The 27,369-nt window shown below is 39.4% G+C and overlaps 1 protein-coding gene and 1 long non-coding RNA gene across 37 annotated transcripts in view; one reads left to right on the forward strand and one right to left on the reverse strand.

Moving 5' to 3' along the window:
- The window catches only part of LOC129621590 (uncharacterized), a 130,176-nt gene extending 120,587 nt beyond the window's left edge, over nucleotides 1-9,589 (forward strand). Inside the window, exon 2 of the long non-coding RNA XR_008699495.1 lies at nucleotides 9,348-9,589. This is a non-coding gene — a long non-coding RNA (uncharacterized LOC129621590). The remainder of the gene's footprint in view (nucleotides 1-9,347) is intronic.
- The window catches only part of SLC35F4 (solute carrier family 35 member F4), a 353,130-nt gene that overhangs the window by 22,595 nt on the left and 303,166 nt on the right, over nucleotides 1-27,369 (reverse strand). For 9 of the 36 annotated variants that reach the window (XR_008699467.1, XM_055538169.1, XM_055538166.1 and 6 more), the window contains 2 exons: nucleotides 9,327-9,512; nucleotides 4,167-4,464 (listed from right to left, as the gene is read on the reverse strand). The exons of 1 other annotated variant lie outside the window; for it this stretch is intronic. Coding sequence is in view for 10 of the 35 variants with exons in the window: in XM_055538166.1 (XP_055394141.1) it covers nucleotides 4,167-4,464; nucleotides 9,327-9,512 (484 nt within the window). In the remaining 25 variants the exon portion in view is untranslated. 26 more of the 36 variants (XR_008699481.1, XR_008699492.1, XR_008699491.1 and 23 more) reach the window with 19 other exon arrangements.

The raw sequence follows: 27,369 nt of genomic DNA on the forward strand, positions 1-27,369 counted from the left end.
GGTCACAAAGAGTCGGACACGAGCTGAGCCACTAAGCACAGCATAGCATTTTTAAGGCAGAAAAAATGAAGGAAGTGTCTGTGACAACCCCCAAATCATAAAATAAATAAAATTCAAGTTGCATTTACATACAAACTTTGACCATTCTGGAGGAGTTGTCTGAATATACTGCTTAAAAATAGTCATTTCAGTTAAATCTTTGATTTGCATGGTTTCTGACTAAATTAATTATTTAGTCCAGAGGGTTGTTTTAATCAAAATGTTGAGGCTAGCAATATATACAGGCGATATTTAAAGTGATAGAATAACAATGCCTTTTTGATTATGGACTGAAAACAGGCTGGGAGTCGTTCATGAACATTCAAGCTTTCGTTAGGCAATTATCTTGAGTCAGGCGTTGTTTTTTTTCAAGAGTAATATAAATATCCCGTTTAAAGCAACAAGTTATTCACAGTTGTATGTTTATGTTTATAAATCTATTTATATGGCTCTAGATAGCTCTAGTTTCTGGTTTCTCTTCTAGCTCTTTCTGAAGAGAGATAATTGTGTCTCAAAGTATTACTTTGCCTCAAAGCAATCTCCAGGCAATGTCTGCCTCCCCTGTATGAAGTGATTCAGCCCACAGGAGGACTGCATGTGGGGAGGGCATGACCAAGTGGTGAGGCTTCAGGCTCAGGGGGATGAGCTTCAATATCAAGTCTCGTAGTAAACATTGCTTCCAAGCAGCTGAGAACACAGGGGATTGTAGGCCAGTGACTCTCGGAAGGTTAAAAATCCATTTTGAACACGTGGACATGCATGCCGTGGTTTTACTTTCATGTGAGAGACAACCAAAATGGAAAGGTTTCATAAAATCAAAATGGGATTTCCCAAAGCTAAATTTTAACTTGAAGGAGACAAAACTTCAGTGAAGGGACTAAATAAGCCAGAGGCAAAACCTTTTGCAAAGTAAACAGAAATTACACATGCTCACACACACAGGAAAATGGATGGCATCTCTGCTTTGTTTGGCTTTATTGAGGTGTAATTGATTTACAATATTATAAAATGGATGGCCTTTCTAAAGCCCTACTGTTGAGATACTCAGAATCAGAGGCACACACAGAGCAAGCAACAGTTTTTATGGAGCATCTAGGCACATGCTTTGTATTCTGTCCTTACAGAGAGATTTGGTCCTTGAGGAAATCTGCCAGGGAGAGCTGGAGTGGGGAGTCAGGGGTTTATTTATCCTGACATCTATAACTTCTAAACGTCCTTTAAAATACGTATTTATTAAAAACCACAACAAATCTATTTATGATTAAAGGCTTTCTTTTCCTGTCACAAGCCCTAGCCAGTGATGGTTCTTCTTACCAAGGGCTCCACCATCATGCTGGGTAGAATGCACTCAAAGACTTTGGATTCAGGAAAGGAAACACCCTGCCCCGTGGGGAAGCCAGCAGAGGCAGGTGGGCTGGGGAGAGTGCCCCCAGTATAGCGCTGCTGCCTAGCAGAGGCTCTTGGCCTGGCTTATCCTGGCCCCCAAGAACAGGCTTCCTCCTTGCTACCCTTTCTTCCCCTTTCCTCTCAGTGCCAACCTTCTCCCCACTTGTCACTGCTGTTACAAGAATTAAAATTGGTCTCCATTCAAACACCAGTTCACCTGCGTAAAACCTCTTGCTGTTTAAGCATTAAGTGCTAGGAAATGTGAAAATTTCTTTTAAAAAGATGGATTTCTTTGGAGAAACAGATAACAACAGCCTGTCTCTCCCTGGGATGATGAGATCAGAATTTCTAGACAAGAAGCATTGACAGGAGGCAAAATTTGGAAAGAAGCTTGGAAGTTGGGGGTACTGACAATGTAATCATGCTCATCACTGTTCCAGCAGCTACTAGTTATGGAACACTTTCTGCACGTTGGATGGCATCTTAAGCACATTTCCTAGCTTCCTGACATATGGCAGGTGTATCTTTGGCTCTAGTTTCAGGCTTTCTAGAGATTTTTTTCCCTTAAGAAATGACCCTTTGATATTCTTTTGATATACCATCAAAACTGGTATATAATTTTTTTCTTAAATTTCAAATTTACCTGAGGCAATTGAATTCTCTTAACTGTATATAAATGGCATGATTGAAATATCAAAAACTACTTCCAAATGAACAATGCTTACCATTCAGTTTTGATACTTTGTTGAAAATTCTTTTGATGTTAGTGATACGGAAAAAACTGGAAATGCTTTCATACCGTTCAAGAGAAAGGGAGAAAATTGAGGGTTTGATGCTATGGGATACATCCAGTTTCCAGTCTTAGACACTAACTATTCTCCCCTTGTTCTGCCATGAGAGCTTCATGGGGTGACTTCTTGGCAGACAGTGTTAATGGCAGAGTCCCTTGGCAGACTCTCCTTTGGCAGAGTCCATAGGGAATAAAGATCAAGGATCTCAGAATTTTCTGGCAGTGTTTACCTTTCATATGGAGGGGGCCACTGGATAATATTCCCTTCAAAGACAATGTTTTCTGCTTGAAAATAAAAGCTCTTTGATTCAGTTTCAGAAATGGTCAACTTCACGCTAGGACTAACAGGTGGAGGTGTCCTGTCAAGTCACAGATTTCACTAAATTCAGAGTTTGTTCAGTGTGAGAGAAACTCATTCCCCAAACAACACTTCTGTCAGCAGGAGCCTCTTGTTGTAAATGTGTTCTCTTAAGTAACACTGACCTGGCTTGCTTTGAGGTCTTCTGAGGCATTACTTCCCATACTAACCTTTTGCTGTTTTTAATCTGCATATGTGTCTAAACCATATGAACCTTTGAGTAGAACACATACACTATAAGTAAATGGAGGTATCTGCAATCAGGGAGAACTTTATTCTGATGATCATGTCCCCTGCAATCATGTATTAAGTATTGTTATCTAAAAAGATCTTATGCCCCAGGATCATGTCTGTTTTAACGGGAAGAAATTAGTCTTAGCAATCCTTAACAGATATAAGGCTTTTTTCTTTCCTCCAAACAAGAAAACACTTCTTTTTGAACTGGTTTTTGTTGCTTTAATGATAGCAGAATGTTCATGGACACACAGAGAAAGTCAGCTCACAGTGTGACTTCAGTATTCCTGGGCAATTCCAAGCTGGAGATAGAAATTGGAAGTTGAAGATAAAGCCTTCAGAATGTCTTACGTTTTTAAGGACAGTCTTATCATGTTATCATAAGGTAAAAGGGCAAGGTAGAAAGGTTATTTGGGCTCCTGTAAGACAAATTTATTGCCATTCTGCTGAGGAGGAATAAGCAAAAAAGCTGTCACTCTCCCATTGCCATCTGCTGAGGTCAAGACCACTGTTTTCTCTTGGTGAGCAGAGTGACTGTCCTGGAAGTTGTTCCTTGATTCTGATTTTTCTTTTCAAGAAGCTGTCTGTTAGCAAAGGACCTTTAACCCAAATGCTACTTTTGCCTTTCCTCAGTGCTGTGCAGGACTAGATGACATGACTCTGCCAACTTTCCCATCTCTCCAAGATGGAGCTGCATAAGCCAGATCTAACTCAGAGCAACCAAAACAACCATGGCACTGTCAAGTTCATGGCCAGCAAACCAACAGACAAAGCTCTCTGTTCCTAGCCAGCAGAGAACAGATTCTTTTAAACCATCCCAAGGCCAGACTTCCATTTGCATGAGACCAAGTCATTTTATCTGCTATAACACCACTGTGTCCAGAATACTGAGCAAGTGTTTTTGTAAGAATCTTATTAATACAGTGTTTTTTTTTTCTTTCTGGGCTCAAGACCCTGGGTTGTTCTTTGAAAACATGATAAGAGAGAGATTGAGCTGGATTAAAATCTGGGTTCCATTATTTATAAATGTGTGACCTTGGACAAGTCACTGAATCTCTCCAAACCTGTTATTCTTGTGCTAAAATAGGGATAATTAACACCACCTTAAAAGGTGGCTGTTACCACCAATGATAATTAGATAAGATCTGCAAAAGCACTAGCGCAATGCCTGGCATGTTGTAGACGATAATTTTGGAGGGAGGAGCGAGCTGATTCTGTTTCTTCATGTTCATATGTTCATTACTGACCTTAGATCCTGCCTCTCCACACTCAACTCATCTTCCAAAGAGATGAAATCATGCATATTTGCATGAAATTATTTCAAACCATCTCCTATTGGCCATTTAATATGAAACCTACCTGAATTTTTTCATTGGAGATTGTTTTTCTTGAGCAGTGGCCAGATGACCAGAATAATAGACTGGGAAAAACATAATGTTCCAGTTTGTTGAAAACCAAGTCATGAAAAATGGACAGTAGAAGTTCTTATAAGTAATTTTTACAATCTGTGTGGTTCCAACCCAAGATGATGACACTGACAAGATGATCAAAAGTCCCCAGACAGCCTTCAGAACCAGGGACATGCAGGATAGGCAGCGAGCCTTGATTCTGTTTTCTTGGCTGCTGTTCTCAGGATGAGTCTGTGTTCCATCATCCCCTGCAAACAGGAAAGGAATACAAATGTGTGGAAATCAAGTTATAAAACAGAAATCAAAGAGACAGACAGTAGAATCACCAGTGTTTTGTTTTCCCTGCTATCATTTGAAGAGACAAATAACACTGGCTCATTTTCTGTCTGGATTCTCTGCTCTATAAGGTGTACTGTGTTTCTGGGACCCTTATCCAGGCCATGATGATGCTGATGAACTTGGTGGATGCTCTCTGTTCTCAGGGGAACCCTACCCACCTCCTTGTGAGAGCATTTCAGCTTCAAAGGCTTTGGCCTTGGCCACATGATCTGCTTTGCCTAATCAAACATGAACAGATGGTATGTTCACCATCTGTGGTATGATATGCCAGCTCTCAGTAGAAGCTTTAAGAGGCTTCACACAGTCCCACTACCTATTTCTGCTCTTCCTTTCTGCCACTAGAATGGAAAATCTCAAATAGAAGCTGGTCTATGTGGGAGAATGAGCAGGACCTAGTTAGAACCCTGTATTCACCAACATAAAAAGTGAATGAGAAATAAGTACTTATTGTTATTTCCCACTGTTTTTTTTTTTTTTTTTAAAACTGCAGCAAAGATTAAACAGAGTAAGTCTGGACTGCACAAAATCACCTCCTACCTCAGAACAAATTACTATTTAATATATTTCTGGGAGCACAGTGAGTTCTGCTTTATATTTTTACATTTACTAAGAAAATTTAGTAGCATTTTTTTTTCACATTGAAATAGCCGAAGTTCTCCAAAAGTGACAATCATAAAGGCCTTCTCCCTAAGAGTGAAAACAAGTTCAACACAATGAATTTATATACCTATCAGGACATTAAGTGAGAGCAGTGGTCATCCTGAGTCCCCAGATGGTAGAATCCAGGGAAAGATAACAGAATTGTCTGTAAGATTCCATGGTGTTTCCAGGGACCTCCTCTAAGCATAATGTTTATCCTGGGCTTACGCAAGTGGTACAGCCCACACACTGAGAGTGATAGTGGATGGGTTTCTCACATTCCTCTTCAGAACCTGCCGGCTCTCTGCTGAATGTTTCCATTGTTTAATGACCCAGGCGTGACTGCCCCGCTGTGGCAAAGGCTTTCATCCAGCCATTTATTTGGGGAAAGCAGATAGCAAACCTTGAAAGTGAATTTTTCATTGGAGAGTATAAACCAAGCAGGATGAACAGGCAATTACTACGTGACTTCCAAGTCTTATAAACAGAATTCTCAGAGCCAAGTCTCCGGAAGATGAAAACTGGTATTCTTTTTATTTATTTATTCAACAAAGTCCTGTGGAGACTACCAGGAGCTAGTTAAATAGGTCCCAGGGGTTCAAAAATGAAAGACTTGAGCTCATAATCTAGAGGAAGGTCAGGAAACACGTCTAAAACAGTGGGAGAAGGGCCGTGTATGGCAGATACAAGGCCACGTGGAGGCAGACAAGAAGCACTTGTTAAGATGAGGTGTAGTGGCCAGGAGAAACTTCCATGATGTAGTAACATTGAGATGAGGCTGAAAGTATGCTAACCAGAATCCCTGGCTGTGTATAGACTAGACCTGATAACACTCTTCAAATTCGCTATGTCCATGTGGTTTATACAGAGAGTAGAAGGCAAAAAACAAAAATGAATAAGAGGGCAGAACAAGAGCTGCTGTCTTGGAAGGCTGGAAAGGGAACACGAGCCTACCCAAGTAAGTGGGTTATTACCAGTCCCATTTTACAGATGCAAAAACTGAGACTTGTATTAAAGGTTGTTCAAGGTTGAGCCCAAGTCAGTATGACTCCAGGGTCTAAACTTTTTATTCTGAATATTCATTCGGTCTAGGTTTCAGGCTCGAGCTCCCCATTTAAGCACTGGAAGCTTCAGAAATGGTTTAGAGAAAAGTTTCCTGGCAGGAATGGCAGCCTTGTATGAGGTTTAATAGAAGAGAAAGGTATACTACACTTTAGATCACACTATTCTAAGGGACTAGCTCATAAAGGAGGAATGATTCTACAAAGATTATTTGTATCCCTTTGACATCTGCCTTTACTGTCACCTTTGAAGATGGATCTATACCACTGTCAGAACATATAGAGTACTTTCGATGAGACCAATAGTCAACTAAATCCTCCCATAGTATTGGCTCATCTTCTGTGAACTAGATTGAATTGTTGACAATTCTTTAATTTTACTATCTGTAGATACCATAGGAAGAATGACTCTCCAGGGTTCTTTTAGTTTTCTGATCATTTAAATGTGAGTTTCTGTAGTCCTGCTTAGATTTATTGTTTTGTATACATCATTAAAATTGATTTATCAGTAATTCCATTCATCTCTCTGAATCTTGATTAGAGTCACACAGATTGATGGTAGAGGCCACTGGAATCTGGAAGCATGAGTCAGAGTCCTAGCCCTGCCACCAGAAGGCCCTGAGTATATATTTAATTCTGGTCTTAGCGTCTCTGTCAAACACCAATAATACTTAGCTCATGGGATTCATTTTGAGGTTAAGTACCATAACATTCATGAGAACATCGAGCTGCTCTTTAGATTCTTCTCCTTTTCTTTTTCTTTTTGGTGTCTAGGAATATCCCCAAGTGTCTTCCAAATCATTGCAGAAAGAGTAAATTATGCCACATGTGGTCTTCAATGGTACAGTCTTTGAGATTTGTAATTGGTATATGATAGATAGGGCAAATTTATTAACCATACTTAATTAACTGCAACATTCTGTTCTGCAGATAACTGGGATAATAAGAATTATTACTGTAACTAATTAAAGCCAATTAAAACTTTCTGAAGACTTACAATGTCATTTTCTTCACTTTTTACAAAAGAGTTTTGGCCCTGGGGTCCATAGTTGCTGATATTCCATTTTAAAATATTGTCATTTTGGGGAAAAATATTTTCTCATAAAAACCCCTAATCAAATAAGCAGGACCCTAGAAGAGGCTTTCACACCTCCTCTATGCCTTCATTTACCTGCGTCCCCTGAATTATTTCTCTTCTGCTTATTTTTTAAAGCTAGTGTTCTCAAAGTTATAAGGTTTTTGTTTTTTTTATTTTTTTCCACTACCCACTTGTTTTGAATAGAGTTATTTTGTTGTTTTTGCTGGTGTCACTATTGACTTTAAGGATGCAAGAGATTTTAATATATTGCTGGCCAAGCTGAAGGAATAAATGGAGAAGGGGAGATTGAAAGTGTTAGGTGGAAGAGATGGAGAGGAGGTAATCATGGATGTAGGAGGAGTCGGCATCAGAATGGTAGCAAACACAGAGGTCAAAAGCGGCCCCTGCAACGATGACAGTGGAAGTCTCTCAGTCAAGTCTGACTTTCTGCGACCCCGTGGACTGTAGCCTGACGGCTCCCTCTGTCCATGGAATTCTCCAGGCCACGATACTGGAGTGGATAGCCGTTCCCTTCTCCAGGGGATCTTCCCAACCCAGGGATTAAACCCAGGTTTCCCGCATTGCAGGTGGATTCTTTACCATCTGAGCCACCAGGGAAGCCCCTGCAATGATGATAATTAGCAAATTAGCAAGCAAGAGAACAGAGACACTTTGAGGCAGGGAGGAAAGCATCTGTTAGCACACAATTGTTTCAGTCTTTTCAGGAAGGTAAAAAAAAGGGTGGTCATATGATGAGAGGAAGTGAATATGGACTCGAAGCTTGAGATTATCTCTGGGGAAGGCAGTATGATGTCCATCACCAAAATGTAACAGTATTGGGCAGCAGCCTCGTGGACCCAGCTGTGTTTATTTTTTTCACGTGAGTTGTTTTATTGTGAAATTTGTTTTACCGCAAGAGTCTAGAAACAAACCCACAGTATCTCTGAGGTCTGTCTGTATACTGTACTTAACTATCTTTGCTTCTTTGCCACCCATTCTTCCTCAACTGCTACATTTTGGCTTTTGCCCCATGACTCTGTTGAAATTTCTCTTGCTAGATAATAATAAATAATCTCCTGTTTTTGAAGTTCAATGGATACTTTTTCACTACTTCCTTTAGATGAAATAACAACCTTCTATATCACTAACCTCTCCTTTTCAGTTTATTTTGCTGAGTCCTGTTCCTCGTCCTCTTCTGATCATTTTAGAGTTTTCCAGAGTTCTGTCTCTGTTTAGCTCTCTCTTGTGTCCTTCTTCATCTTTTAAGGATTTTATGCATACTCCTGCGTTGCAGGCAGATTCTTTACCATCTGAACCACTAGGGAAGTCCCATGCATGTTCCAGCTATGTTTTAAAATGATACATTCACTGGGAAACCCATGGATATAGTTAAGAGATTTATCTAGTGAATCTAGTAACCCAAGTATTCCAGGGGTGGTAAGTGATCAGGCAGATGTGAGGAAAGGTTAAAGGTCTTGATTTAATAGTAAATGCTGATCAGGGAGGCAACTGAAGTGTCCTGAAGGAGGTATAAAATTGGAAAACTAGAAGGGCTCCAAGGACTGGCAGTCCTAATAAAGATAAAAGCAGAGTCTATGATTTTACTGGTGCTTTTATTCTTCTCAGAATGGGTACAGCTTGCTATTACTAAATCCCAGGACTGAGATAAAAGGTGCTGGCTTTTGCCATCTTGAAGATAAGAAAAATAGTTTCCTTATAAACTTCATTAGAAGTCACTGTTTAACCACGTGTTAAGCCCTCCAACTATCGGTTTTGGTATTGTTTCTCTGCTACACTGTACCCTGTCCATCATTAATGGATTATATCTATACACTTCTCTTCTTCCTGTTCCTCCCACTTGATAAACTTTGCTCACATGTACTCCTGATAGTCAGTGTCACATCTCTACATTCTGTGCCAATGGTGAGATCTTTCACTGCTGGCTAGAAGCTTACCCCATGTACTGTTATTTAAGAGGAGGTCACTCACATACCTGATCTGTTTTGCCTCTCAGCTCTGTGCCCACAAACTCCAGAGGATCCTCGACTCTGAAGTTCAAGAATAGGAGCAGAGGAATCTTCTGTGACAGAGAGAGGGGACAGTTGTCTGCTGATGCTACTGTGTGAACTGGGGCAGTTGGCTCCAGGTTTACATCGAGTAACTGATGATCTGGAGGTACCTGGGAAGAAAGAGATCAGTGAAAATTTCCCGGAGGAAAAACATATTTTAAATGTTGTGGCAGTAAAATATATGGCACATTCATTGAGTTCGTTTCTGATTTTACAAAAGGGCCTCCAAAAAGAAAATGCTATGTTGGTAAAGTCTGTTCCCTAAGATAAAGGGTCCTTTTAGACAAATCCATTAACTAAATGAACATTAGAAAATGGTGTTTGGGTTGATTTAGCTGTTCTGAATTAGAACTGTTCTTAAAGTCGAATAGTTTACCTCAGGGAAAGCAAAATGGTGTTATTTTTTTTCTCCCTTTTCTTCCTGAGGTTGACTGTTGAATTCCTACCCGGTAAAACTGCCAACTAGCTCTCCTACTAAACCTTCTATACACTTTTCCATCAGTTTGATCACTAAAATCCAACTTTGTTTTATCTCCTCTGTTCTGGCTAGGAGATTTATTCAATATGTTGAATAAAAGTGGTGAGAGTGGGATGCTTTCAACTTTTTTCACTGTTGAGAATGATGTTAGCTGTAGGTTTGTCATATATGCCCTTTATTATGTTGAGATAAATTCACTCTATTCCCACTTTCTGGCGAGTTTTTAATGATGAATGGAAGTTGAATTTTGTCAGAAGTGTTTTCTGCATCATATGATTTTTATTCTTCAATTTGTTAATGTGTATAGCACTGATTGCTTAGCAGATAATGAAAAGCCCTTGCATCTCTGGGATAAATTCCATTTGATCATGGTATACTATCTTTTGATGTATCTTTGGATTTGGTTTGCTAATATTTTGTTGAGGACTTCTGCATCTACATTTTTGCATCAGTGATATTGGCCTGAAGTTTTCTTTTTTGTCTGGTTTTGGTATCAGGGTGATGGTGCACCATAGAATAAGTTTGAAAGTGTTCCTGCCGCTGCAATTTTTTTTGAATAATTTAAGAAAGATAGCTTTAATTATTCTCTAAATGTTGGGTAGAATTCACCTTCACCATTTGGTCCTGGACCTTTGTTTACTGGAGTTTTTTTCTTTTTCTTTTCTTTATTACTGATTCAATTTCATCACTGATAATTAGTCTGTTTGTATTTTGTATGTCTTCCTGGTTCAGACTTGGAAAATAGTACATGTTAGGAATTTCTCTAGGCTGTCCATTTTATTTGCATATAGTTGCCCTTAGGAGTCTTTTATGATCCTTTGTATTTCCGTGGTGTTGGATGTAACTTCTTTTTCATTTCTGAAATTACTGATTTGGACCTTCTCTTTTTCATGATGAGTCTGGCTAAAGTTTTATCAATTTTATCTTTCCAAAGAAACTGCTCTTAGTTTTGTTGATCTTTTCTACTTTTTCTATTTATTTCTGTTCTGATCTTTATCATTTATTTCCTTCTACTAATGGGTTTTGTTTGTTCTTTGCTTTCTAGCTCCATCTGGCCCAATGTGTCACTTCAGGCTAGTGTTTCCTTGTTAATTTTCTGTCTGAATAATCTGCCCATTGATGTAAGTGGGGTGTTCAAGTCCTCTATTAGTATTACATTACTGTTGATATATCCATTTATGTCTGTTAATATTTGCTTTTATGTATTTAGGTGCTCCTATGTTGGGTGTATATTTATAATTGCTGTTATCTTCTTAGATTGATCCTTTGATCATTATGTAATGTCCTTTTTTTGGTCTGTTGTAACAGTCTCTGTTTTAACTATTTTAAGTCTATTTTATCTGATATAAGTATTGTGACCCTGGCTGTCTTTTGATTTCCATTAGCATGGAATACCTTTTTCTATTTCTCACTTTCAGTCTGTACATGTCTTTGGATATGAAGTCTACTGTAGGTCTTGTTTTATATCCCTTCAGCCTTTTTTGTTTTAGTAATACTTTTAAAAATTGAATTAAAGTTTATTTAAAATGTTGTGCCAATCTGTGCTATACAACAAACTGAGTTATACACATATGTACACTTTTTAAAAAATATTCTTTTCCATTATGGTTTATCCTAGGAGACTGGGTATAGTTCCCTGTGCTATACAATAGGAACATGTTTGTCCATTCTAAATATAAGAGTCTGCATCTACCAGTTCCAAACTCCCAGTCCATCTCTCCCTCCACCCCTCCCCCTTGGCAACCACAGGTCTGATCTCTATGTCTGTGAGTATGTTTCTGTCTTGTAGATAGATAGGTTCACTTGTGCCATACCTTAGATTCTGCCTATAAGTGATATCATATGGTATTTGTCTTTCTCTGACTTACTTTACTTAGTATGATAATCTCTAGTCACATCTATGTTGCTGCAAATGGCATTATCTTTTTTTTTATGGCTGAAATAGTATTCCATTGTATATATGTACCACACTTCTTTATCCATTCATCTGCTGATGGACATTTAGGTTGTCTCCATGTTTTGGCTATTGTGAATAGTGCTGCTATGAACACAGGGGTGCGTGTATCTTTTTAAATTAGTTTTCTCTGAATATATGCCCAGGAGTAGGATTTCTGGGTCATATAGTAGTTCTATTTTTAGTTTTCTGGGGAACATCCATACTGTTTTCTATAGTGGCTGCACCAACTTACATCCCACCAACCGTGTAGGATGGTTCCATTTTCTCCACACCCTCTCCATCATTTGTTATTTTTAATGATGACTTTTTAATGATGGCCATTCTTACTGGAGTGAGGTGGTACTTCCTTTTACTTTTGATTTGCATTTCTCTAATACTTAGTAATGTCGAGCATGTTTTCACCTGCCTAAGGTCCATCTGTATACTGTCTTTGGAGATATGTCTGTTAAAGTCTTCAGCCCATGTTTTGATTGGGTTGTTTGTTTTGTTGTTGTTGTTGAGTTGTATGAGCTGTTTGTATATTTTGAGGATTAAGTCCTTATCTGTCACATCATTTGTGATTATTTTCTCCCTTTCTGCAGGTTGTCTTTTTTTTTTTAAATGATTTCCTTTGTTGTGCAAACACTTGTAAGTTTGATTAGGTCCCGTTTGTTTATTTTTGTATTTTTTTTTCCCTATTGCCTTGGGAGGCTGACCTAAGAAAACACTGGTTGGACTTATGTCAGAGAACGTTTTGCCTATGCTGTCTTCTAGGAGTTTTGAGGTGTCATATCTTATACTTAAGTTTTCAAGCCATTTTGAGTTTATTTTTGTGTATGGTGTGAGGATGTGTTCTAACTTCGTTGATTTACATGTAGCTGTCCAACTTTCCCAGCACCACTTGCTGAAGAGATTGTCATTTTCCCACTTGATATTTTTACCTCCTTTGCTGAAGAGTCATTGATCATAGGTGTGTGGATTTATTTCTGGGGTTTCTATTCTGTTCCATTGATCCATATGTATATTTCTGTACCAATATCACAGTTTTGATTACTGTAGCTTTGTAGTATGTGCTAAAGTCTGGGAGGGTTGTACCTCCTGCTTTGTTTTAGCTTTTTTGTTTTGTTTTGTTTTTCCTCAGGATTGCTTTGGCAATTCTGGTCTTTCATGGATCTATAAGTTTTTAGAGAATCCCATGAACAGGGGAGCCTGGTGGGCTACAGTCCACAGGGTCGCAAAGAGTGGGGTATGACTTAGTACACATCTACATAAATTTTTGGATTATTTGTTCTAGTTCTGTAAAAAATGTCATGTGTAATTTGATAGGGATTGCATTAAATCTCTAGATTGTTTTGGGTAGTATTGCCATTTTAGCCATATTAATTCTTCCAATTCAAGAGTATGACATATCTTTCCATTTCTTTGAATCCTCTTTAATTTCCTTTATTAATGTTTTATAGTTCTCAGGATATGTCTTTCACTTCCTTGGTTAGGTTTTCGGGGTTTTTCTTTTGGTGCAATTTTAAGAAGGACTGTTTTTTTTGTTTGTTTTTTGATTTTTTTTTTTTTTTTTTGCATTCCCTTTCTGATATTTCATTGTTAGAGCAAAGAAATGCAACTGATTTCTGAATGTTAATCTTGTATCCTGCTACTTTGCTGAATTCATTTATTAGACCTAGTAGTTTTTTTGTGGAGTCCTTAGGGTTTTCTAGGGGCTTCCCAGGTGGCTCAGATGGTAAAGAAACTGCTTGCAATGTGGGAGGCCTGTGTTTGATCCCTGGGTTGGGAAGATCCCCTGGAGGAGGTCATGTCAACCCATCCCAGTATTCTTGCCTAGAGAATCCCATACAGAGGTGTCTGGCAGGCTGTAGTCCATGGGGTTGCAGACTTGGACAAAACTGAGTGACTAAGCACTAGGGTTTTCTATATATAGTATCAGGTCATCTGCATATAGTGACACTTTTCCCTCTTGCAATTTGGATACCTTCTGTTTGTCTTGTTTGACTGCTGTGGCTAGGACTTCCAATACTATGTTGAATAGATGAGGTGAGAGTGGGCATCCTTGTCTTTAGTGTGAAGGCTTTCAGCTTTTCACTATTGAGTATCATGTTGGCTGTGGGTTTGTCATAAATAGCTTTTATTATGTTGAGATATGTCCCCTGTATACTCACTTTGGTAAGAGATTTTTTTCTTTTTATCATGAATGGATGTTGAATTTTGTCAGATGCTTTTTCTGCATCTATTGAGGTAATCATGTGGTTTTTAAATTTTCTTTTGTTAGTGTGGTGGATTACACTGATTTGCATATATTGGACCATCACTGTGGTATATGATCTTTATTATTTGTTTTTGGATTTGGTTTGTTAGTATTTTGTTGAGAATTTTTGCATCTGTATTTATCAAAGATGTTGGCCTGTAATTTTCTTTCTTGGTGGTTATCTTTGTCTTGCTTTGTCTTGTTTTGGTATCAGGATTATGGTGGCTTCGTAGAATGTCTTTGGGAATGTTCCTTTCTTTTCAATCTTTTGGAAGAGTTTGAGAAGAATTGGTGTAAGCTCTTTATATATTTGGTAAAATTTATCTACGAAGCCATCTGATCCTGGACTTTTATTTGTAGGGAGTTTTTCTTTTTTTTACTACAGATTTTGTTTCACTTCTAGTGGCCAGTTGCACGAATCATCTATTTCTTCTTGATTCAATTTTGGAGCGCTGTAAGCTTCTAGAGAGTTGTCCATTTCTTCCAGGTTGTCAAATTTGTTGGCATATAATTATTCATAGAATTCTCTCTCTCTTTTTTTTTTTTTTTTTGTATTTCTGCACTATCAGTCGAGATTTTTCCTTTTTCATTTCTTATTTTGTTTATTTGGGTTCTTTCTCTTCTTGGTGAGCCTGGCCAGAGGTTTGTCAATTTTCTTAACCCTTTAAAATAATCAGCTCTTGGTTCTATTGCTTTTTTTTTCTTTTCTCAATCCCTATTTTATTTATATCCTCCATATCTTATTATTATTTTTCTTCTGCTGACTTTAGATTTAGATTTCATTTGTTCTTCTCTTTCTAATTATTTTAGGTGGTAGGTTAGGTTGTTTATTTCAGATTTGTCCTGTTTTATGAGGAAGGCCTGTATTGCTATTAACTTCCCTCTAAGAACTGATTTTGCGGCATCCAGTGGATTTTGAATGGTTGTATTTTCATTGTCATGTGTCTCAAGGTATTTTTAAATTTCCATTCTGATTTCATTGACTCATTGATTTTTTAGTACATGCTGTTTAGACCCTGTGTAATCAATTTTTCCTCTTTTCACTATGTCTTCTGATTAGAGCATTTAGTCTATTTACATTTAAAATAGTTATTGATATGCCATTTTGTTAATTGCTTCTGGGTTGGTTTGGTAGGTCTTTTTTTATTCCTTTGTTTTTGTCCTCATCTCTTATGATTTGATGATCAGCTTTGGTGTTATGTTTGGATTCCTTTATCTTTTTTATGTATGTATCACAGATTTTTGGTTTTAGGTTACTATGATGTTTTTATATAGCAATCTATACCTATGAATGGTTGTTTTAAGTTGCTGATTCTTAATTTCAAATGCATTTCAGCAACCCTGAGTTTTACTCTTCTCTCCTTAAAATTACTGTAAATATAGATGATTTTACTACTTTTTTCTTTTAACCTTCTTACTAACTTTATGAGGGGATGATTTCCTACCTTTACTGTGCATTTGCCTTTATTGATGAGCTTTCTCCTTGTATGATTTTCATGCTTCTCACTGTGTCCTTTTTTGCTCAGAGAAGTTACTTTAACATTCCTTGGAAGCTTGTTTGGTGGTACTGAACTCTCTTAGCTTTTGCTTGTCTGTGAAGCTTTTGATCTCCCCATCAAATCTGAACAACAGCCTTGCTGGGTAGAATAATCTTGGTTGTAGGTTTTTCCCTTTCATTACTTTAAATATATTGTGTCACTCCCTTCTGGCTTAGAGTTTCTGCAGAAAAGTCAGCTGATAATCTTGTGAGTTCCCCTGTATGTAAAGTGTTGCTGTTCTCTTGAAACTTTTGATATTCTCCATCTTCAATTTTTGCCATTTTAATTACAATGTTTTGATGTGTTCCTCTTTGGGTTAATCCTGTATGGGACTCTCTGTACTTCCTGGATTTGGATGTCTGTTTCTTTTCCCAGGTTAGGGAGGTTTTCAGCTATTCTCTCTTCAATTATGTTCTCAGTCCTCCCCCTTCTCTTTGTGGGACCCATGTAATGTGAATATTAGTACATTTGATGTTGTCCCAGAGGGAATTATCCTCATTATTCCTTTTATTATTCCTTGATTCCTTTTATTCGTTTATTATTATTCCTTTTTCCGTTCAGCATCAGTGATTCCCACTACTCTATCTTCCAGCTCATGTTCTATTCCTCTGAGCCATTTAGTCTAACGTTGATCCCCTCTAGTGTATTATTTCATTTCAGTTATTGTATTCTTCATCTCTTTTATATTTATTATTTTTATCTTCTCTTATTAGAAGAGTTATTCTAATTATTCACCCAATTTCTTTGATCCTGTTTATGATCACTACCTTGAACTCTTTCTCAGGTAGCATGTCTGTTTCCACTTGGTTCTTCTGGAGTTTTATCTTGTTCCTTCGTTTGGCATATGTCCTTCTATCACCTCATTTTACCTAACTTGCTATTTTTATGTATTTGGTAAGTTGGTTATATTTCCTGGTGAGACATCCTATGAGTCCCAACAGCACACTCCCCTCTTGTTACCAGAGCTATACACTCCAAATGTTCTATGAGGGCTGTGTGGGTATTTCTGTTGTGGTGAGCAGACTATGTCAATCGTCTGGTAGGTTTATTTGGCTGTGGTCGGGTTGGTTGCCAGGTCCTGCCTGGTGCAGAGGCTGCCAGCTGCTGGTTATGCGGTCTGATCTTGAGGCAGCTGACTGCAGAAACCTGGAGGCCCTAGGCTAGTGCTATATTACTGATGGGCAGAGTCAGGATCCAGGAGAACCTGGGGCTGTTGTCTACTTACTGGTGGATGAAGCCAGATCCTGGGGCTAGTGCCAGCCTACTGGTGGACAGAGCCAGGTCCTGGGGCCTGCTTGCAGGGCCTAGGGGTCCCAGAGCAAATGTCAGATTGCTGACTGTGGGGGCTGGTGTCTTGAAGCTTGTATTGGCCTACTACTGGGTGGAGACCAGGCCCAGCCAGTTCCAGGGCAGTCCTGGTCCACAGATTGTGATGGTGTTTTTTTTGTCTAGTGCCTGCCTGCTGGTGGGTTGAGTTGGATCTGAAACTAGGGCAGGCTCACTGATGGATGGGACCTGGGCCGGGGTCTCTGCTTGTAGGGTCCTGGGAGTCTTGGATCTATTGCCTGTGTACTGGTATGTGGGGCTAGGTCCTGGGTCCTCTGGTGGGCAAGGCTATGTGCAGAGGTGGCTGCAGACCCAGGGTTCTTGAGGCAACCTGTCTGCTGGTAGGTGGGGCTGTGTCAGTGTCCAGTTAACTGCTTGGCCTGAGGCATCCCAGTACTTGTGCCTGCAGACTGTTGGGCTACAGTGGAATTTTTCTGTGGTAATAAGCTGTAAGAAAAATTCCAGGATAGTATTACCATGTTGTAGAAGGAGCTCCCCAAAATGGTTCAGGAATCTATGTCCCCAGGGTGAAATGGAGTTATTTCCTACCTCTCCAGGAGGGGGTAGGTCTAACCCAGGCTACTACCAAATTACTGCTTCTACCCTGGGTAGACTTTGTGTGAGTCCCTTACAAGTGAGGTCTCTATTTCCATCAGCCTTCTAGAACTCCCAGAAGTAAGCCTGTGGCCTTCAAAGCCAAATTCTCCAGAGGGGGGAGTGTCTTCCCAGTGCTGGATCTCTGGGCTGTGGACCCCAAAGTGGAATTCAGACCTCTCCATCCTTTGGGAGCATCTCTGCAGTTGTAATTGTTCTCCTGTTTGTGGATCACCCACCTGGGGGTATGGGATTTGACTTTATCACTACTCAGCCCCTCCTGCTGTCTCATTATGATTCCTTCTTTATATTCTCATTGTAGATCTTTTCTGGTAGGTTTGGGTCTTTTTCATCGATGGCTGTCTGTAAATAATTGTGATTTTGGTGTGCCTGTGAGAGAAGCGCTCAAGGTCTTTCTATATCATCTTGGGACCAACAGTTTGTTTCTAATTGAATGTTTCAAATTCAATGAAAAGAGGCTGTCTAAAATTCAGGAAACTCTCATTTACTATGTTCTTCAGGGGATGGGACATTTCAGATACGCCAAGAGTAATTTTTAATGTATCTTGTATTGTATAATTTATGTTTGCATGAGGTGTGCCTTCTCGTGTTTTCTTAGGTGAGTATCAGGTTTCATTTTGTGATTACTCAGCAGTTATAGGTGGAAAGGAGGAAGTCCAAAAACTGAGTAGCAAGTTGAGATGGAGTTGAGATAAAAATACTGGCCATAGTTACTAAAAAGTTTGTGAATCACGTGTAACTAGCAAGTGTTGAATTTATAAGCCAAATTAGTGATTTCTTTTGCTTCCCCGTTTTCACTGCATTGTTATGTCCTGGGGCTTCAGTACCTCCTGGGCCTTATGCAATATAGCTCAAGCCTCATTGCCTTCTGCCAGCTGCCTCCCACTTGCTGATTCGTGGAAGAGGCCTGAAAATAGTTGAGCCACTGGACCCATTTATTCCATTGTCCTAAAAAGGCAAATATAAACTAAGAGCCAGGCCCAGAGGCATGTTCAGAGCTTAGTCCATAAAACAATCATCTCCAGCCCTGGAAAGGCAGATGCTGGCCCATGCTACATGGTTTTGTACCATTCAATTAATATAAAGCCAGCCCCAGCAAAAATAAATATTCAGAATGTCACCTGGGATGCAATCAAGGATCACAAATACATCATTTATATTGTGTTTTATATGCCACAGTGAGTGCCTGGATATTACAAAAACAGTTAATGAACAGTCTTCAGACTTTGACAGGTTTTGAGGATAAACTGCATTAGGAACAAAGGACTGGAAGTCTCCCATTAATCACACTAGACGGTCCCTCTGCCCCTTGTAAAGACATCCGCTCACCTGAGCCATAATGTTTGGCCACCTTGTGCCATTTTTCGTAATTGTCCAGGCATAAAAATATTTCTTCATCTGTACTGGTTAGACTCCACATGCTCCCCAAATCAATGTAACTCAACAAGTAGTTATTAAGCGCCTATTCTAAGGCAGATATTTTGTCAGGTACAGGAGTTAGACAGATGATGACAGCATGGAACTCTCAACATAATATTAGAGTCAGGCATGTAAGCAGTTAACTAGAATGTGAACAGGAGAGCAGGAAGAAAGGGAGTTTATTCAGCGGGAGTGCGAAAGGTTCTATGGGAGGTTACATCAAAGTTGGCTGTGAAGGATAAGCAAGACTTGGACAGGCAGAATTTTATGCTGAGTTCGAAAATTGTAGGAATAGACAGTGCTGGAAAATGCATGCTATGATGCTCAACTCTAAGATGCTGAATTCTGAGTACAAAAGAGCACTGAAAATTCCATTCTTCTACCCTTGCCTATCACTTGAAAAGGAACTTTGGTCTAACTGAAATTCAGACAGAATATAGTGGTTATAAACACAGGGTGTTTAAATTTTGGGAGACATGGTAGGACTCTGGGTCCAGCCATGTATAACTGCACAATGTTGAGCCTGAAGAAGGCCATCCAATCTCTCTCAATCTCAATTTATTCTCCTGTTCTATTCACATCTGAGGAGCATTGTATGGCTTAAATGGTCCATAGAAAATTCTCAAGAAATGCATATATCATAACTAATAATGACCAGGTAAACAGAAATGAACATTTGTACTACTTTATCAATCACAGTGTTTGACTTCATGAAATAGAAATACAAACTGAACTGGTTTAGCAAAAATGGTGAGTTTTCATAAAGCTTAGCAATCAAAGGGTAGGATGACCAGAGATGTTCCTAATCCTTAGAAGCAGCTGGAACCCAAGGCATGGTGTAGCTGAACCGAGCACCCACATCTCTTTAAAAAATTTATTTATTTTTAATTGGAGCATAATAGCTTTACAGTGTTGTGTTGGTTTCTGCTATACAGTGTTAATTGGCTATATGTATACATATAACCCCCTCCCTCTTGAGCCTCCTGCTCTATCTCAGCCCTCTAGGTTATCACAGAGGACCAAGCTGAGCTCCCTGTGCTATACAACGGGTTCCCACTAGTCATCTATTTTACACATAATAGTGTATATATGTCAGTACTATTCTCTCAATTTACCCCACCCTCCTCTTCCTGCTCATGTCCACAAGTCCCTTCTTTACATCTGCATTTCCTACTGCTGAGTGCCAGTTTCATTTCTCCTCATGTGGCAGCCGCCTGTCTTTCTTTGCAGAAAATTTGGTTGTTCAAGGCCCCCAAGTTTCCAATCTTACAGCTTTAGCCTCGTTGGAGAAATATAGTTGTCCACAGTCAAATTCTTGAAGAAACATGTGTCTTTTACTGATTCCTGGTCTAATGTCAGTGGCCAGAGAATACTGCAACGGGTGCAGCTCTCAGAAAAGTGGGTGGCACTGGGCAGACAGTGCCTTGGGTTTCCACTTAGAAACTTGAAAAGGACAAAGAAGAACTACAACTGCTAAGTAAAGCAGCTACCCAGCAGATAGAGGATAAGGTACAGGAGTCTCAGATAACAACTTGAAAGAGATTAACTGGGTAAAGGTCTTTAGAAAGTAGGTGAGAGAGAAGCAAAGTGTCAGACTGAGTTTCTGTGTGACTGACTACAAGATGACATGGGACATAATGGATAGACCAGACTCTCAGATATTATCAAACAGAGATCCTGCCATTGACTCTTATCTCCCTTAAGCACAAAACATCAATGAAATATTTGGTTCTACCAAGCCGTCTGCTGAAAACCGAGCTAGAGATCTTATCCTGAGGCGCCCCAAACTATGGTGCGTGCTTACCTGAAAATCACATGTACTGCAGGTGCCCAAACCTAAAGACAAAGATAACAGAAACACAGAAGGGGATTACACAATGTAAGGGAGGGGAGAGGGAGGTGGACTGAGAGCCACTATTTGATAAGACACAGCAGTACCCTGGAAAGACTTTCCTGAAAAGCAGGGTATCAATTGGTTGATCTCTGTCTACAGTTTTTCTGCTCTGAAATTTAAATTGGACAAAATTAATTCCTAAATCCCTACAGCTTTCTCTTCTTTGATTTAAAGATTTTTCAAATAAACACTTAAAAATCATGTTTAATTATAAGACTTTTTCTATTGTCAACAAATTTTTTTTAGCCATTTATATTAGTCAAGGTCTTGAAGGAAGAGAGAGCAAACTCAGATTAGGATAATTTATAAAATGGTGGTCAAGGTAGAGAGCTACAGGGCCGTGGTTCTAGCATCGCCTGGGAGCTTGTTAAAAATGCAAATTATCAGCAGCTGACTCAGACATAGGTCTTCCTAGGCAGCACAGTGGTAAAGACTCCACCTGCAAATGCAAGAGACATGGGTTGGGTCCCTAGGTCGGGAGGATCCCCTGGAGTAGGAAATGGCAACCCCCTCCCAATATTTTTGCCTGGGAAATCCCATGGACAGTGGTACCTGGCAGGCTACAGTCCATAGGGTTGCAAAGAGTTGGACACAACTGAGCATGCATGCGAACACACAACTCAGACATAGAAATTAGAAACTTTGCCATGTGGTAACTAGCAACCTGGGTTTAAGGAGTCCTCCAGGTGATTCCAATGCAAGTTAAATGTGAGAACCAGTGTGGGTGAGAAACCAGAGTGAGTAGGACAGTATCCAGGTTTAACAACCACTCTTATGACATTTGGGCCTGAAGGGACATGAAGAGGGGGGTGAGGATTAGAAAACTCTGGAAGGAGAGGGTTATGAGTTATGACTTTTCATTAAGGGAGGCATCCATCGGAAGAAATTCTAAAAATACTCTCTTCCTTTGATATCCTATAGGGATGCCCTGTAGGGGGTGGGATAAATCAAAAGCCAGAGAGCAAGAAAATCTGTTTCTGTAGTCCCTGGAGTTTTACTCTCAGAGGCAAGGTGGAGGAGGGGCAAAGAGAAGGCATCCAATACCCACGTTTCTACAGTAATATTATAATCACAAAATCAGGGGGTTGAACCATGTGATTTTCTAGCATTAAGCTTGTTTAATTGATGATTCTTCCAATCAGTCTTTTGCAAATTGTATTTTAAACATAAAACTAGCTTTGGCAATTTTCAACTTATTAGTTTGTTTCTTTTAAACATCTGTGTATTTTCTGTAAAGCTGTTGTAATCACTCTTGAAATATCAAAGACAAAAATGTAATCCCAAATTTGACTTAGAATTGGTTGGAAGCCATCATTATCACTGTGAGATTTTTGACTTATAAAAAGAAAACATCAATAGGTCAACAAAAGATTATGTAAAAAGCTATATTTCAGCTTGTTTTGCAGTGGCAGTAAATATATTCCTTGTAGTAAAAGAATACTTACTGGAATCAGTATTAGTTGGATTTTCATAGAAGACCATATGGAATTTGCTGAAATTTCTTTTTTAATTAGTGGATTTATAATATTGTGTTAGTTTCAGGGGTACAGCTTCAGATTGTTTTCCATTATAGGTTATTACAAGATGTTGAATATAGTTCTCTGTGCTTTACAGGAAATCCTTGTTGTCTGTCTAATATATAGTGGTGTGTATCTGTTATTCTCATACTCCTAGTAAACTCCCCTCCCTTTCCCTGCTGTGGTAACCCTAAGTTTGTTTTCTATGTCTGTGAGTCTATTTTGTAAATAAGTTGATTTTTATTTTTTTTCAGATTCCATATATAAGTGATAGTAATTTCCTCAGTGAAGCCATCCAGTCTTGGAGTTCTGTTAGCAGGGAGTTTTCGGTCTTTGTTTTTATTATTATAGATGCTATTTCAATTCTAGTGATCAGTTTGTCTATTTCTTCTTGACTCAGTCTTGGCAGGCTATATGTTTCTAGAATCTTGTCCAATTCTTTTAGGTTGTCTATTTTGTTGGCATATATCTGGTCATAAATTTCTTATTTTTTATTTCTGTAGTATTGATTTTTCTCCTTTCTTCATTTCTTATTCTGTTTATTTGGATCCTCTCTCTTCTTGGTGAGCTTGACTAAGAGGCTTGTCAATTTTATCAGTTATATTTCTTCTTAGGTAAACATTTCACCCTAGAATTACTGAAAGGGGCAGCATTGTGGATGGTTAATGCACAGGCAATATACTAACTTTCCATTTCAATTTATAGCACCTTATTCTTTAACTTATCAAGTACTGTTTACTATATATTTATATCTTTAACATTCATTTCATAGAGAAGTATCTTTTAAAATGACCTGTTTGAGCCCTAAAAGGAGAAATCGACAGTAACAATAATAGTGGGGGACTTTAACACCCCATTTATATCAATGGACAGATTACCCGGACATTAAACTAAAAAGGAGTGCACATGGAACATTTCAGCCTCACCGCATGGGTAAGCCTTCCTTCCTGGCCCATGCAGGCCTCAGTACCCTCATTCAGGCAACTCTTTTCCCCTTTGCTTTTTTTTCCCTCTCCTGATTCTTCTCTACTTTTCTCTCTGACCTCTTCTACATTGGTCCTATCCTTCCTAGACACTGGGCAGCTACAGCATGAGTCCTCTCAACTTGTGAGACCATGTTCCCACGGGCTGGCAAGAGCTCACCTTAACCGATGACAAGCAGAGCTAGGAGAGGCTCACCTCCTACCACGCACATCCTAGTCCAGCAGACTCACCCTGAGGGGAGATTTATCAGTGATCAAGGTTTCGACCTCATCTTCTATGGTGACTGGAAGTCCTAACTTCCCAGTATTTTCACCTTTATTTTCCTGCTCTCTTTTTCCGTCTTTTCTGTCCCCTCTTCCCTTTACCTCTCCCTTTTACCTGCACTCCCACCCCCTTTATCCTGAACACTTCTTGTTTTTAAGTTGTTGGAATTAGTATCTTTTTTTAATGTAGTTTTGTCTGTCCAACTGCTCCTGCAAGTCTCTGCCAAAATTATGGGCACAGTGAAGACTTTATTGCCTGAGACTCCAGCTTTGGGTTACTTGGTGGGATTTTAAAGAACAAAAAGAAAAGAAAGGAGCTTGCATTTTTCCCTACTCTACCTTTGCAATTTAACTATTTTGCCTCGGCCCTCAGGAACTACCTGATCTATCTGTAGTTCCCTAGACTGAGAGGGGGAGAGGGCCATTTTAAATTTAAGAAAACTATGAGATCTCTGGTTCTGTTCTTATGTAAAAACTAACTTGTAAATAAGCAGTATTTAATTGGTTTAAAGGAAACTGTCTATATACATTCTCAGAAATGTAAAAGATGCTTGACAGAATATATTTTGGGTTCATATGATTAGGGAAATAGTCAATATTGAATACCTGGTATTAAAGTTTGCTTAAGTTTCTGGGTTTAATTAATACACACCTGTCTTTAGAGTATCAACATTAAATATAAAACTTATTGTACCCAGGGTTACTGAAAATCAGTAAGTGCATATTGGTTTGGTTGTAACATTTGTCAAAGAGAAAATAACCTGATATGATTGAATTTTTAAGTAAATGTAACTGGGATAAGAAGTTTTTGGTACACTATAGAAATAATTATACTTTGGAAATATTAATCTAAAACAGTCCCTCAAAATTTTGGTAAATTGGAACTAAATGATAATTCATTGAATATCCAGGCCATTTCAAAGATAAAATATCGGAACAGTAATTGCTAAACAGGTCTACATTTACCTAATGTCATCTTCTTGTGAAGGAGAAGCTAAAGCTGATTGCTGCCTTGAAAGATTCTCTACCAATTTACAAAATGCTACTGTAAAAGACAGTTAATGGTTGTGTAAGGAAAGCAGAATGAGTGTTTTCAGAAGAGAAGGTATAAGGAATGGAAATAAATTTTGTTAAAGGAAAAGGGGGTGATTTTGTCCAATAGCTGGCCATTTTTGAATGGAAATAATGGACAAAGTATGGCTATGGAAAGTTGCACAAGGTTTGTGTAAAAGGAACATTTGAGAAAAGAATTTTGTATGTGCTAAGGATTTTCTAGATGGCACCCCACTCCAGTACTCTTGCCTGGAAAATCCCATGGACAGAGGAGCCTGGTAGGCTGCAGTCCATGGGGTCGCTAAGAGTCGGACACGACTGAGCGACTTCACTTTCACTCTTCACTTTCTTTCATACATTGGAGAAGGAAATGGCAACCCGCTCCAGTGTTCTTGCCTGGAGAATCCCAGGGACGGTGGAGCCTGATAGGCTGCCATCTATGGGGTCGCACAGAGTCGGACATGACTGAAGCGACTTAGCAGCAGCAGCAAGGATTTTCTAAGGTTGGATTAAATTCAATTAGGTAAATCGATTTTATTAAGAATAGGCTGATGCAAGACTGGATTTGGTTTCTTTCATAAGAGAACACAGAGTTTATTTACTTTTGAAATAATTTTTTTTTTCACCGTAGCTCAAGGAATAATTGTTTCACAGCAACTTAACGATTCTGTCTGACCAGATGTGTTTCAGAAGTTTAAGATTTTTGACACACTTTACAAATATCAAAATCTAAAGTTCTTTTGAGATCTCTAGCTAACTTTAGGGCGCTTCTGAGGGCCCCTGGAGCATTCCAAACAGAGATGCTAAACTAACTGGGTTCATATATATGTTAAACTACCTGGGAAACATTGTCCAAACTCACTGTTGCCTGTGTCAGGGAGAATCAGCAGGCTCTCCCCAATTTTATGGTAGCCACCAAAGGGGGAGAGGGTCGGGGGTTCTGCCACTGTCTAGTTTCTCACCTTACTCTATGTCTAAAAAATGCCCTACAGGTATCCTACCACCTCTAGGCTCTCCGGTTCGTGAGGCATTTCTACTGCGCCGAACTCCAATTCGTCCAGGAGTTTCTTTTTGCACCTTTAGGGCTTCCTTCACTCCAGGTTTTGACAGCCCATATCTTGTTGCAGACTACCTATTGTAATGGCACTTCTAAGCAGTCCACAGGTTTGCAACCCCTTACAGCCTATGTCTTAAAGATACTCGATCTTGAGGAATACAGCCCAACGTAGGAAAAGCTATCAAAGGATATAAATGATATAGACAGCAGATTCCCCTCAAGGAGGGCTCTGGCAACACAATGGTACTGGTTCAAACAAGCCCCATCAAGTGAGGGACCAGGTCAACCAGAGACGTCTAGTTAGGAATTGATGGGAGAGTTGAAGACACTCAAATCCCCTTTTAACAAAAGCTTCCTAGTAAATGTCTCAGGGATCCTGGACTTCATTTCTAGTAGCGCTCTCAGTTGCAGGGTACTCAACAAGGGTAAGTTCTTTCTTCTAAGCCAGAAGAAACACCTCTGGAATGTATCTTTTAAAAATAGATGGGCTTAAAAGGGAAAAACTCTACTGTAACACTGCTTGGTCTTAATATAAGATGGAGAGATGAAGAAAAATGGCCTGAAAATAAGTCTCTATAATACCATCTTACAATTGAAACTTCACTGTCACAAGATGGGAAAATGGACTGAAGTTCCTTATGTTCAAGCCTTAGTGGTCCTTTATCAGAATCCTACTCTATGCAGCTCCTGTAATCAAAAATCCAGGGAATCAGAAAGCACTCCTGACATTTGAGATGACCCCCTTCTAACCTTCACCAGGCCTCAGGAGAGAGACCACATCTCCCCTGCTTCTCCAGAGCCACCTACTTCCTCAGATCCCTCTGACCAATCCCAAACTCTGCCTCCCTAAGTCTCTTTATCCCCTCCATTACTCCAGGAGGGAGAGACTAGTCCCTCTAGAGTAATTCACAGTACAGCTTCCAATCACCCCAAATTGGGAAAAGTGTGTTCCCCTGCCGGGAGCCGGCATATTGCATATTGAGTGCATATTGCATATTGAGTGCAGCACTTTCCACAGCATCATCTTTCAGGATCTGGAATAGCTCAACTAAAATTCTATCACTGCCAGGAGCCAGCGTGAGGAACTCCGCCCGTGGCAAAGGTCATGAGGAAGGAGGCTCAGCATACGCAAAGGCGGGATCGAGCCTCAGGAGTCCCCCTGGAAATTCTCGAGCATCTACCCCCAAAACCAGAATCTGCCTACTTTCTGCTTTGTGCTTTCACCTACACCTCTGACTTTACGGGGGGCTGTCCCCCACTACCTCTCTCTGAAAAAAGAGTTAGCTTACAGCTCCAGTTAATAATAATTCCTGGGTGTGACAGTGTTTAACCTACAAACTCCTTTGGAAGTCCTCTAGCCTGCCTGAATAGGTTTTTCCGGCCACATGTGATTGTTCAGAGCCTCCCAACTGTGAGAGGCAGGAGATGTTCTAAACTGTCTAAACACAGATTCCTTTGAGTAGTTAAAAGATTGATTAGAAATTGTATTGGTGAAGGGTTTTTCACTTATTGAGCCAATGTTTGCTGCTAAGTCTCCATACTCCGTACCTACTGTGTCCTTGGCAGTGTATTGATTGATATAATGGGTGTATAGAAATGTAAGTAGTAGCCTCAATGTCTGTAACGTTGG

This window comes from Bubalus kerabau, chromosome 10 (assembly GCF_029407905.1).
Source record: "Bubalus kerabau isolate K-KA32 ecotype Philippines breed swamp buffalo chromosome 10, PCC_UOA_SB_1v2, whole genome shotgun sequence".
NCBI lineage: Eukaryota > Metazoa > Chordata > Mammalia > Artiodactyla > Bovidae > Bubalus > Bubalus kerabau.